We start from the raw sequence: 14,575 nt of genomic DNA, 5'->3' as shown, positions 1-14,575 counted from the left end.
TATAGCACTTAAGTAGATTTCCCACAGACTTCTTAAATCATAGAACTACATTGGACGTATTGCTATGCTTTCAACGTCTCCCCATAGTAGCATACTTATCAAAGCTTTCAATAACATGTTTTTTTTCAGCAAATGTACGATGTTTGCAGACAAGTTAACTCTATTGAATAATTTTTTTTTCTCCAATGAACTCGCTCTCCGCTCTGACTTACAATATCATACACACTACTACTATGCGTACTGCCGCATTAAATAAATTGTTTATAAATCATCGTCTCAGCGATTTTGTTTTGATACAACTCGCTATGTTTGCATCTACTTCTTCAGAGAGAACCACGCGCTCACTGCTGTAATGTTCGCTCTTTCATGATGGAGATGGAAATCTTTGCACCGCAATCGAGGGGGAAGTTGGGGCGACTGCCAACCTGAGTCGATCAATTCCCTAAGTCGCGCCAGTAGCAGCAGCAGCAGCAGCAGCAACAACAATGGTTTCTCTTTCACTTTCATTAACTAGTTAATATGTCAGTAGTGTTATGACTGCGAGTGCGAACTTGATATTTTGAAAAAATTGATTTTGATTTCGAAACCAATAGTGTAATGACAGTTTGATGACCATCTGCAACACATTCCTTGTACAATATGTGGAATTGATTATGGAATTGCAAAACAAAACACAAAAACAGATGGATTTGCTCTACTTTCGTATTAAACAGCGTATCGCTAAGTCACTATCAACAAAACACATTCCGTACTTTTAATGAAAGTCGTGAACAGTGGAAACCGAACAACAAAAATGGGTCTCATAATAAAAATGTTACGTAACATGAAAATTCCACGTTGGTCCACACTTTTGCCCGTACTTTTCTATCTGATTTTCATTACCTGTATATTGATGTTAGCATTCCCCATCAAATCCACTACTGATGCGATGAGAAAGAAAAGTAATGGAAACGTCGAGGATAACGAGAGAAATTTGAACGCTGGGATGTTTGCGGTGGATGACAATGCGCTACGAGAGCTAACTGGCGCTTTTAATAAGTATATTTTAAAAAAAACATCGGGTTGATCGAATGTTGACTGTTTTTTTCTATTCTCACCTCACAGGGCAGATACCAATGCAGACAACTATTTATCAATGCAAGAGCTCGCCAAATACATCAATTATAAAATACGGGACCATATTGATAATGCAATACGCACAAATCCGACTACGTTTGTGGAAATCGACCTAAAACCGCGGGATGGACTAATCAGTTGGGATGAGTATCAAACATATGCATTCCGTGAAAAAGGTATTAGTGAAACGTACAAAAAAAAGTCACTATTCGACACACTGGACCGCAAAGTGAAAGAGTCGTTGGTAAGAGAAAAAGCTCTCTGGATGGAGGCGGCTCGCACGGATCCGTTAAGTTTGACGCTCGATGAGTTTCTATCATTTCGTCACCCAGAATCCAGCACGGTAAATCTGCTGAATTTGGTGGATGATATCCTTCGTCAGTTCGATCTGGACGGAGACGACAAGCTCACGGCAGTCGAATTCTCTGATGTACTGCCGATCGGCGTTGACGATGCTAGCAATAAAAAGCTAATACTTTCACGAAGTGAACGTGAGCGGAAGGAGGAATTCATAAAAATAATTGACAAAAACAAAGACGGAAAGGCTGACCGGGGAGAGTTGCTGTCTTACGTAGACCCGCGTCATCCGCGGTATGCAATCCAAGAAGCGTCGACTCTCTTTAGCTTGGCTGATAAAAATGGAGACCGGAAATTGACACTACAAGAGGTATGAATTCAACATATCATAATTTATGGATAATTATCAAAATCGATAGAAAAGTTCGTTAGAATAGAAATTTACTTTCGGTTGAATTTTATTACCACGTTTATTTCTTATTAAGCAATGGTTAACATCGAATCGGTTTTTGGTGGTTGTGAATTTAGTGAATAATTGTGTGTGTTGGTTTTACAACTTATTTTTTGTGCACATGAGTTTTCGCAATGTCAGGTTGTGGTGAAACTAATATGATATGCGTTACCACAATACAAATATGTCTGTCTCAACACTACGTATGAGAACGTGGGTTAAGCTTTGCGTATCAATACTATACGGACACTACCAGAATGAGATTTTATCCATACTTCTTATTCGGCGGCACACATCGCGAATTTTTACCTTTTTTATAAATATAAAAAATAGGTATAGAATTCGCTCAAACTTCAGGAAAATTTTCCGAGGCCCGGAGGACCGAGTGTCATATACCAATCGATTCTGTATGTGTGTTGTCAACAAAGGGGTCGAGATCTCAGAGGTGGCTGGACCGATTTTGATCAAACTAGTCGCAAATGAAAGGTCTCCGCGTCACCCAGAACGCTATTCAATGATAGGATGGTTACTTTTTGAGTTATACGAATCAGGAATCAGAACAAAATGGCTCAAATGGCACGTTCCCCTTGATAAAGGATGCTGAACAATCTGCTGGGGATCACATTTAGTGGAAGCAGAAGTAAATTCTGAACCTCTACGAGGTCCCGAACAGTCTGCTGATTAATAAAACCTCCAACCCCCGAGAGGATTTAGAGATCTTACAAAAGCGACACAATTCTGCACTCCCGGAAGAATGCAGAACGATTCGCAGTATGTACGAGCAGAAGTAAATTCGGTACCCCCTAAAGGATGCCAAACAATCTGCTAAACCCTATTTAAGGTGAATACAGAAAGGATTCATTCACTCCAGCAAGAACGATTAACCTTTCTGACTATAGCTCCCTACCACATTGGGTGAGAAACGAGAGAATATCCTTTAATTCTAGCTCCGCATACACAGACTCAACCATGTATGAAGAACCAAAAACCCGGATACGTAGTTGCGTCAATGCGGGACAGTTACATATCAGATGATATGAAGTACCATAATCGCATTCACACAAATCACACGAATAATACTCAGCACGTTGAATAGTAGCCATGTAATAATTGAGTTTGCAATGTCCAGTCAGAGCTCTGACCAGAATGCTGCAATGATGCTTGGAGAAATGCAGTAGACACATTGACATTTTCAGATTTAAATCTGGTAGAAATGCTTTTGTCTGAGGGCAAGTTTGCAAGCTGCGCCAGTAGCTGGCATGTTTGGATGCAGCCCAAGAACGAATCTTGTGCTTTATCCAACTAGTTGAAAGTGGTAAAGCTGGTTCAGGACCTACGAAATCATTCGTTGCACCAGCTCTAGCCAACTCATCAGCTCATTCATTTCCAGTAATACCAGAATGGCCGGGTACTCATAAAAAGTAAACAGCATTTGAAATGCTTAGGTCTTCAATTTGAGTACGACATGCGATCACTAGATTCGACCGTGAATCATGCGAACTGAGTGCTTTTAAGGCTGCCTGGCTGTCGGAACAAAAATAAATTCGTTTACCACATATCCTCTGCTGAAGTGCCGATTGTACTCCACACAGAATCGCGTAGATTTCTGCTTGGAACACAGTACAGTATCTACCAAGTGAATGAGACTGCTCCAGCCTCATTTCACGACAGTAGACACCAGCACCAGCACGACCATTCAACAGAGAACCGTCCGTATAACAAACTATGTGTTCATCAAGTTGTCGTTCCAGACAACCATTCCTCACGAAGAGGATAGCTCACATTGAATGTTTTGAAAGGAAAACTGCATGTGAGAGTTAGGTCAGCGAGTAAATACTCATCCCACGTAACCATTTGGAATCACAAGCGAATGTGGCTAGTATCATAATCTAAAGGGTTACTGCTCCAAAGCCCTGTAACCTTAAGACGGTATGCACAAGATAATGCTTCTTGTTTTAGGAACACATGTAGTGGTTTAATGCACAGTAGCGCCTCTAAAGCAGCAGTAGGAGTTGTCGTGAGTGCTCCTGTCATCGCCATTAGGACCATCCTTTGGAAATGATTTAGCTTTGACTGAACTGTCGCGACTTCTTCTTTCTGACACCATACAAGACATCCATATGCTAAAATTGGTCTGACAATAGTTGCATAGATCCAATGAATGTATCTGGGTTTGAGTCCCCATGATTTTCGAAAAGCTCATCTGCATTGGCCGTAAGCCATGCAAGCTCTTTTAATCCTGAAGTCTATGTGAGCAGACCAATTCAGTTTTGAATCGAGAATAATCCCGACGTATTTAACTTGATCGACCACAGTGACCTCTGAACCGAAGAACTGTAACGGACGAGCTCCTGTGATTATCCTACGATGAGTGAAATGCACCATTGATGTTTTGCCCGGATTTACAGATAATCCAACCTAACAACACCATTGCTCAACAGATCGCAGGGTTTACTGCATTAAATCAAAGAGAGTGTTAATGCTTATACCGGTCAGCAATATATGGTAATCGTCGGCAAAACCAAGGTTATTAAGTTTCGTTAACAAACCATCAGCGACTAGGTTCCATAAAAGTGGGGATAGTACACCACCTTGAGGACACCCACAGACACTCAGCTTTCTAATCTTTGCTTGCCGAAGTGATGAACAAAGAAGTCGCTAAGCATTGCGTGTATCAAATTTGTGATACTTGAAGGTATGCCATGACCACGGGCTGCTTCCAGAATTGAATTGAAAGACACGTTATCAAAGGCACCTTCAATATCTAGGAAAACTCCCAAGCAAGATTGCTTCACACGTTTAGATTGAAAGGAATAATTTTAAGGTTCATACAATTTCTATCTTCGATTCGTGTTGCAGTTCAAAAATATTAATTACAATTCATTTAAAATGACGGTCATTAAAATAATTTCATGAAAAATAAACCCAACGAAAAATATTCACGCGAAAAACACATGCTGATTGATAAAAAGGTATCATCTCACTGCTAGGTGGATTAAGCACGTTTTTCAGAAACAATCCACAATACTCAAAGTAAAAGTAAAATTCTTGCTTACTATCTAGTTACTTTTATTCTAAGAATCTTTCACTAATTAAGTCTATCAAAAGACAGTTTTTTTATTGGAGTCTTACGTATTTATCGGATAAAAAACAAATTTTACTGCGAATTTTATACATGTATTAAGTTCAGTTTACATACAAGAGTTGCTCGATAAGTTGTGAGATATGGCAACACATATTTAAATACTTCAAATTTGATATCAGAATCGTATATTCGAGCATTTTAAATGGCAGGCGTGCTCAGAACACTTTGTTGTCATTCGAGTCGAGAGCTATTGTCATTCGAGTTGAGCTAAGCTGAGCTGAGGTAGACCGCCCGAAGTTGCACCTCGTGTTTGATCGAACCAGCCGGGTATCAGGAGATCTGCCAAAATACTATTTTACGTAGGAAAACGTCTTGGTTTTCTAAATGGGGGTGTGAAACAGTAAAAAACAGTGGTAAGGTTTACACAATTACAACTCAACCGACTTTAAACACATTTTTGGCTTGGAAATATTTCTACGCATTGATTTATGTAGATAAAACTATGCACCAATAGTCATCCAATTAGTAGAGTCGTATGTTATTTTGCCGATTACTCGACTTTCAATCAACGAATTGTGATTAAATCGAATGCAATATCTTTGCTTCAGCTCTAATAAGCAATACCGCAGAAATAAAAGTTCAAAAAGTGTGCTGACATAGCGACGCGAAAATTTGAAGCGAAGGGACCTAATTTCATTTTACCTTTGAAATCTATCTTGCGAACAGAGACAGCAGATCTCACTACAACTGATAGTTTTCGTATACGAGATGATTAGTGGAGCTGAGATGAATGGGGATACCGTTATTGAAATTTCAATCAATAACGAGCAATGTCTGTTTTTCCCTTAAACTCCCATGAGCGTCTGTGCAACAAATGGTCAATTAATCGATGGATCCGTCAGCCGATTGTACCAACGAAACCTTAATAAGTCGGTGGGATAATCGAGAGGATTTTCTACGGGGATAGTACCAAATGGTGCAAGCTAACTTTTTTAGACCTGTGCGCCGATCAAAATTGTCAACATCGGCGGCTAAAGCAACTTTTTGACCAGCGGCGGCGGCGAATCGGCGTGACGCCATTTTCTGAAAATTTCGGCGGCGGAGGCGGCGCGATTCGGCGTAATCAATTATAAACATATTATTAATTTCAATATCGATTCACACAGCAGGTAACCTAACCTAATCTCACCCAATTTCACACATTTCTGAAGATTTTCCATGTTTAATCGTAGTTTACACAAAAAAGTAGTAGTAATCACTTTTAAATCGAGCTTCTTCTACTCCAAGTTTACTTTTATTGCTGATATCTATTTGTACTATTCACACTAAAATTAGTTTGCCGTTGTCAGCTATTCCATTCTCGTTAGCTGATTTTTTCAGTAAAATTACCATCGCAACGATACCTCAAGGTACTGCTGTCAACAAATGTTTATTTCTGCTGATATATCAGTAGAATGAAAATGGTCGGTAATTCGGCTGTTCTAAACTCGTCAAAAGATGAAAAATTCAGTGTAAGTAGGCGGAAAATACTTTAGTGATTAATTTTTAATGAATTTTCATTAAAATTGTAAAACAATTCCAAATCGATAAAATCATTTTTTTCGGCTGATGTAATATAATCGGCGGCATGAATAAAATGTGATTAACGGCGCGCTGATAATCTTTTTCTTAAATTGGCGGCGTGTCGAAATTATCGGCGACGGCGGCGTGGCGCGGCGGCGCACAGGTCTAAACTTTTTTTCACTAATATACGTTTAATTCATACTACATATCCCGGTCTTGGTTGGCCGTTTTTTTTCTATTTGATTGTTAATAACAATTTCCCTGATTTTTATTTCGGAATGAAAATAATTACATTTGAGCCCAAAAAGTTTCTTCATGATAGAGCGAACAGTTCTTTTTAGTGAACTAAACTTCATGATAGAGTGAAAAGTTCTTTTTAGTGAAGTCTAACCAGAAAGAGTACAAAAAATCCGTAGCAGTCGAATAAAATGCCTAAAAAATCAGTGGTATGTCCCACAAGAAAAGACATTATGCCCCACAACAACGATGCATTATTCCCCTTGAAATGTAAAAAAAAAATAACAGAAAACGAAATTTTATTTGCGCCATAGATAATTTGCGAATAATAATAACTGTTATGAAATAACTAATATACCCAATATATGGCTTTGTGTTTTACCTGTTTCAATCATGAATACAGTGGCGTATCTAGAGGGGACGACGGGAAAAATTTTTGTTTTTAGGGGAGCAGCAAACCAATCCTTGGGACTTTTTTTTGCTCGTCCAAATCATCTTTCCGGAGATGGAGTTCAGCTTTTATTTTTCTTAATACACCAGCGATTGCCCCGGGCGCCAAATTCCCTCGGTACTGCACTGCATAAGTAGACTCGTATGTGATGAAAACAGAAAATTACTAAATAGCAAACGACTACGTTACGACGTTTCGTACGTAAATATGTTCATTCAGTCTACGTAAATCTTATAACGAAAAGCTGCGAAACAACTTTTTTGCAGTCCGTTCATATTTTCCAGCAGATAACAACTTCCAAACATAGCATAGCAGAATGATCATACGAAAAGACAGTGTTTGTGATAAAACTTTCGTTTACAAAAGTCTTGCATACCTTAAAAAAAAGGATGGAGGGCGTTTTGGTTAGGAGGAGCGCTTTATATAACTTTATTCTATAGATTTATTTTATGCGCCGTTCGCCTCGCACAGGGTGTCGAGTCATTTTCGTTTAATATGCGAAAGGCCCCGTCCAATTTGAATGCAATGTCGAGGTCCGTTAACTCTAGCAATCTTTGAATTTTGAAGACTCAGTCTGTGTTCATTTTGGCGAATCTGTGAAAATCTGTGTATTTTTTTTCAAATCTGTGCAACATATTGAAAATCTGTAAAACACAGATTAATCTGTGAACCTGGCAATGTAAAATCATCAAATGGACCTTTCAACTTGTGCTTTATCCAACTAGTTGACAGTGGTAAAGTGACCGTGGCCGAATCGCAACGCAACTTCTGTTCATTGACTTTAAGGAGTCCGTACTGACCGATCGGAGTGCTATGGGAAATCATGAACGACAAGACTGATCAAAGCAACGGCGGACGACGTACAAAACTGCGTAAAAGTTTCTGATGAACTATATAGATCATTCGTATTACACCAAGGGCTGCGACAAGGTGACGGACTCTCATGCCTACTTTTCAACGCCGCCGTGGGAGGTGTAATGCGACGAGCCAGGATGCGATTTCCACGAAAACCAGATAGTGGAGAAATATTTCTACCTCAGATCTTTACTACACGGAGAAAAATCCATTGCCGGTACCATGGTTGGGAAATTATGAAAATCATGAAAAGTGTCTTCTAATGAATTTATACTGTTATTCTGTTTAAACCGACTTCGCAGCCGATTCTTAGCGTACTGAACCATTTCACGACTAGTGAATCCTACTGACAAAACCCTTCCAGTTCGGAGCTCAAACATACGACAATTGCCTTGCAAGACCAGCGCTCTACACATTGAAATGCCAACCCGAGGCTGATAACAATGTAAGTCGTGAAATACGAAGTCGCATCATCCCTCAAAGGAACAACTACGGGATCCAGAGGAAACTGCGGTCAAGAAAAATCCACCCCGCACAAAATTTACCATATATAAAAAGCTTATGACACGTGTACGGTCATGAAATCCTGACCATACTCGAGGAAGCACCTGTAGTATTCGAAAAACAAGTTCTAATGCCGATCTTTGGTGGTGTGCATGAGAACGGAGTGTGGCGGCGAAGGATGAACCGTGAGCTCGTTGCACTCTATGGTGATCCAAACATCTTGAAGCTCGTCAAAACTGGAAGAATACGGTGGACATGGCAATACAGTGATCGCCACAGCTACAGTTGGCACAAAAAGGCGAAGGGCGCAGCTGGGAAGATGGGAGAATCAGGTTAATCGTGATTTGGCGAGTTTCGGGCATGAATGAAGATGAAGAGCGGCAGCCGTAAACCAAGAATTGTGATGTCGAACAAATCAATGTATGACAGTGGTACAGCCGGTTCAGGCCGGTTGAAATCATTCGTTGTACCAGCTCTAATCAGCTCATCAGCCCATTAATTTCCGGTAATACTAGAACAGTCAGGTACCCATAAGAAGTAAACAGCAATTGAAATGCTAAGGTCTTCGATTTAAGTTAGACATGCGATCACTAGATCACCCTTTATGCAACGTAACTCAGAATCGCGTAGATTTAATAACTCATATTGAATAAATTATATTTTTAATTCGTTTCTCTGAACTAGTAACATCAAATTCAAATAGTTTATGTTGAGATGAACGGTTTCTTACTGCAGTCAGTTCTGTGAGATTTAGTGGCCAAAACTATAGGACTCATCGTGTAAAAGAACCGTTCGTCGTTTGCGAATTATACTGTTACAGAGTTTTATCTCTCCGCAATGCAAATTTCAATGTGAACAGGAATTCAATTAGACATCATGAACTAACAGAACTATATACAAATTTTATAGTTTTAAAATATAAATCATGAATAATTTACTAAGCTATAACCAAATATTATAATAATGATTCGATTGTTTTTAAGCAACAAGCAAACTTTTCAATTACTTCAAGATAAGAAAAATGTAATCTATCTTCAAGTATACGACTCATCATAACAGCATTCTGGTAATATATTGTCTTTCTCATCTCATCTCATTCATTTATCGAAATTAACTGTGACATCTTTTCGTTCGGGTTTGCCAATTAAAGCTTACCTTATATTACCTATCGTACTTATTTACATACTTTAAACCGAATTCGTGCAATGGTTTTAATATCCGATCAACAGTTTTGTAGTTTTCTTTTTAACATGACGATTACAAATGCAAAGTAGAAATACTATTACACCCATCAGATAGGCGTAAACACTAGATAGGAAATGCAACCGAGAATGATTCCCGAATGCCCATACCGCAAAGTGCAAACAAAAGAACACGGATACCGTCATCACCAATCTCCAGGTAAGGGTAAACTTGTCACAGTCGGAGCTTCTATCAAAATGAACCGTATTATGTAGAACTCGCTGAACTACCTGGACTCGCCAAGCAGTCACGATGAGAAGGCACACATTTGCAACCATCAGCAGCATCACAGGCAAGTGAAAATAAAAGAAGGAGGCGGCTTTCCCTACAAGAAAACGGTATACGGTATTAGTAAGCTTGGATGGGTTCTTGGCCGAAGCTACTCACCGCTTGGTTCGCAATTCCACAAGGAAAATGGTGGTTTCATCGCTCGATCTATGCTGTCTAATTGATCCAAAGTTAAGCAAACCATCAGATAAATTGCTGGACACCCCAAACCATAAAGGCAGTAATATATTGCTTTTTCGGTTTTACCTACGTTGAAGTATCTATCGAAAAACACATTGTAGCAATCAAAGCACATGACATTGGACCAACATATGCAAAAAAATATGGAGAAACTCATGAAATACCCGTCTACCGCACATGGAATAACTGATGATTTAACATTTATACACAAAAAACTAAAGTACAACGCGATTAATTCGCAGAGAAAAACAAAAATGATAAAACTGTGAACACTTCTCAAAGCGGCATTAAAGTAATAAATAGACGCGGCAATCAGAAGAAGAGTGATACAGATGATAGCAGCTGCAAAAACGTAGTGCTGTGATAAAACAGTACTTTGACCAATCAGAACCTAATTTTACCTATTATATACCATAACGTATCTAGAGCATCGGTTTCCATTCCTAACTTTGAATGGAGTGAAGCATTCAACGCTGTTTCATCAGAATCAGCTGTCACTGGCCACACCAAGATAAAAAACAAAGCTAAACCAGATTTTTCTATCGCTGTAGTCATTGTACAGTTAAATCTCGCTGTTTAATAATTTGATAACAACTATTATCTATATGTGTACATTTGAACTGATCCATAGCAGAGATACGATTAGACTGCCGACGTATTGGTCGATCTTTTTTCCGTAATTTTCATTTCATCTTTCTAATAATAGATCAAGATTTCGTATATTCCTTCTTCCACTCTCAGACCGATGTCACATCAAAATTCTATGCCGCACTTAACACAATTGACTTAGGCGTCAATACAAAATGTGTTTTGGCTTAATACAGATGAAAAGTGAAATTTATTTATTCATCGAAATCGATGCATTGATTCGAACATCAACAATCCATCCCATTTAAAAATAACTAATAGGGGAAATTGGCGTCATGTCGCTGTGCAAAGATATATACGGGGCATTCCACGTAAATTCAGCCATCAAAAAAAAATTAATCCAACTATCTTTTTTTACGGTAAAGATTTCGAAAATATTCGACAAGAATTATTTTATTTCAATATGGTAAGTGGAATTTTCGAGATATAATTTTTTGAAGTTTCACATTTACATTTGCTTTTTTTCAACAGCGTATACTGTAAAATCTAATAAAGATACAAAAATTCATCCAATACATGAAATGTGCGTCTTTTTCTTAGATTTCAAATAAGCAATGCAATAAACCAACCTTTATAGTTTATTTAAGGAAAAAAGTTCAAAATTGATAAACAAATGAAAAAATTCAAATTCGGGCCTAATTTTGTTTCTTTTTTTTAGTTGAAAATAAATGCCTTAGGGGTTTCAATCTTGGCAAAGTTTCAGAGTGGAAAGATTAATACTTTCGGAGTAGTGAATTTTTTAATCACGACCCGCACGCGCGACGGAGCGTACCGCAGCGCAACTTGCTCGGATACGGGCTTAACTTGTCGACACATGTCGCGCCACTGATCGAATCCTTACTTTGACAGTTTACTGTTAACAACGTTACAGTTAAGATCGCGGTGTGAAAATGAATTCAAAAATCAAAAATCGTTGCTGCAATCCATTTAACTTTAAGGCTCGTGTTAGCAAAAATCAAAAACATTCGTTGCGTCGGGTTTCTTCTTCCCATCTTGAGAAATTAGATTTTTTTCATTTTCACACCGCGATCATAACTGTGACGTTGCTAACAATAAACTGTCAAAGTTAGGATTCGATCAGTTGTGCGACATCCCGCATATGCATGGCTGCCAAATGGCTGACTAAACGCTGCCAGCGGGTAAAATATGGCTGACAGCCATTCTGGTGATCGACTGCTTCACCGCAGCCAGACATACACCTCAAACGATACAACCGTATCCACCAGGATTTTTCCACATCGAAATCTTTGACATTTTCAGTGAACGTGAAAAGATGAAAACTCTCGGCTAACTAAGGCTGTGAACCAGCCATCTGACACCGGTATATGAGCACCAGCCATTTGAAAGTATACCGATTACGTTGAGCCCCTCGCGTTTCGAGCCCCAAACACTGCGATGTTTTGATACTCATCGCGAATCTCAAATTGTGAAAATTATCTCCACTTAATATCCCAAAACACTGTCTGCTGTATTTTAGGTAAACCAACAAGTTATTGTGAGAGAGTCGACACAAAATTCACTAATTTTCGTGCACTAAACAAGGTAAACGCGTTAAACAAATGCATTACTGTTTGTTTGTTTACGTTTCAATCAGCTGATTTTGAAGTTCCGATTTTGATCTCATCAAGATGGCGTCGTGACAGGGGGCCGTGGTGAACCATTTCGTGGTTAATTTTAACTTTTGGTTGAAATCTGACACTCGAGTGGTTATTTTGATGTTGTCAAAAATAACCCTGTTCGAAAGCATGGTTATTTTCGACAGATCGATGGTTATTTTCCGGCACTGAAAAAAATCTTGCAAAGAAAATTTTAATATTAATATTAATTCTTAAGTCAAAATTATTTCCAGTGCAAAATAAACCCAAATAACTTTCCATCTGTCAAACTTTGAAATGGGCCGCAGTTTTAGTTAAATTTAACTAAATCAATTTTGGTAGCCGTCTGGTAGCCATTGCTGCCCAGGTAGCCAAAATGCCGGGCGATATGTGTCGACAAGTTAAGCCTGTATCCGAGGGAGTAGCGCTGCAGTAGGCTCCGCCGCGCATGCGGGTCGTGATTGAAAAATTCACTGCTCCGAAAGTATTAATCCTCCCACTCTTCATAAATTTTTAACTTTTTTCATTAAATAAACTATAAAAGTTGTTTTATGGAATTGCTTATTTGAAACCTAAGGAAAAGACGCACATTTCATGTCTTGGACGAATTTGTGTATCTTTTCTAGATTTTACAGTATAGGCTGTTGAAAAAAGAGGCCCTTTTGTTAAACGCAAAACTTCAAAAAATCATATCTCGAAAATTCCACGTGCCATATTGAAATAAAAAAATTCGTGTCGAACATATTCGAGTTCTTTACCGAAAAAAAATAGATGAAAAAAAAATTTGGGTGGATGATTTTGCGTGGAATGCCCCAGTACATGTGACTATCATCATGACATTATGCTCATGGCCTTTCATTGGGTACTTCAATTATTGCTTGTGAGTTCTTGGTGTCGACACAATCAGACCCAATCCATGAAATCGAGATCTTGCGATTCGATCGAAACTCTATCGAATCGACCGTTTTTCGTTTTGTGCTTCTCGATTCTAACTCGACCATTCGGACACCATTTGCACCACGACATCCATGCGATTTTATTTATTTTTACTCTGGATTCTTTTTTTTTAACGTGCTTCGTCTTTATTGAATTATGTTTGCAAGCTATTGGCAGAATTAATGGAAAGAGAGAAGAAGCGGACAGTATAATGGAAATGTTAACCAGGCCACATGCAATATGAACCACATCTATATAGGTAATAGCAAAGTCAAATATTCATCGGTTCAAATATTTCTCACTGTTATTGCTCACGTTACGATTTCTCAGCTCTCTGGCAGTGTTAAATCAGAGTATCTGCAGACAAAAAGTCTTCAACAAAAAGTCTCCAACAATTATACTTTGGTATGAAGTATGCTTCCGTATTTGGTATAAAATATGAGAAATTTTGCGAATGATTTTGAGTAATTTCTCCTTCAGGTTTTCGAAACTCTTTACAAGTATTTTGATTCGTCTGGTTGTTATCATTTTTGCTAGCTATTAGCATTGATATTTCACGGCCTATTGAGAGATGCGAACGACGCATAAAATAAATCCTTCTCTACGGAATTACGAGATGTTCAAAACCAGGCCACTGTTTGTACAGGTTTATTTTCCGTATTTCGAATTCGCTCCCTCATATAGAAAACAAAGACGTCAATTTGTACAATAAATCTTCCACCCATAAAGGAACTAGAAAATCTTTAAAGCTCAACGTTAACATTTAATATTTATAAGATTAGACTCTCTACCATCTATCAGTGTCGTAGTATTAATAATACATTCTTTTCGTTTCAGATTGTCGCAAAATCGGCTATTTTCATATCCTCTAAAATGATTAATACGGCCGACAGTTTCCATGACGAGTTTTGACACAAAGGAACCGTGGCAGCGGAAAATTGAATGTGATATTACGTGTTATTAACAATTCTGACGTGATAGTGCAAATGAAATCTTTCTAAAATTGCAAAAAAGTGCACATTTATTGGTTCTAGAGAATCATACAGAATACCTTATTAATCTCTTTTAGTTGTACGTTTAATTACTTTTCTACGTTAACAAAAGTTTGACTTGCCGACTTGTACAAA

General features: G+C 38.4%; 1 protein-coding gene across 1 annotated transcript; it reads left to right on the top strand.

The window, feature by feature from the left end:
- Positions 1-370: 370 nt before the first annotated feature.
- On the top strand, positions 371-14,575 carry LOC131430272 (45 kDa calcium-binding protein). The gene is made up of 3 exons (XM_058595102.1): positions 371-1,038; positions 1,105-1,783; positions 14,286-14,575. The coding sequence occupies exons 1-3, from the start codon at positions 758-760 to the stop codon at positions 14,358-14,360; spliced, it is 1,035 nt and encodes a 344-aa protein (XP_058451085.1). The 5' UTR covers positions 371-757; the 3' UTR covers positions 14,361-14,575.

This window comes from Malaya genurostris, chromosome 2, assembly GCF_030247185.1.
Source record: "Malaya genurostris strain Urasoe2022 chromosome 2, Malgen_1.1, whole genome shotgun sequence".
NCBI lineage: Eukaryota > Metazoa > Arthropoda > Insecta > Diptera > Culicidae > Malaya > Malaya genurostris.
The sequence above is the reverse complement of the archived record's forward strand: the minus strand, read 5'-3'. Positions and strand labels throughout refer to the sequence as shown.

Bases quoted from the DNA above. Each gene is read 5' to 3' on its own strand.
- LOC131430272 (XM_058595102.1), top strand. From the start codon at position 758: ATGAAAGTCGTGAACAGTGGAAACCGAACAACAAAAATGGGTCTCATA. The intron at 1,039-1,104 runs GTATATTTTAAA...CTCACCTCACAG, and splicing joins CTAACTGGCGCTTTTAATAA to GGCAGATACCAATGCAGACA. The intron at 1,784-14,285 runs GTATGAATTCAA...TTTTCGTTTCAG, and splicing joins GGAAATTGACACTACAAGAG to ATTGTCGCAAAATCGGCTAT.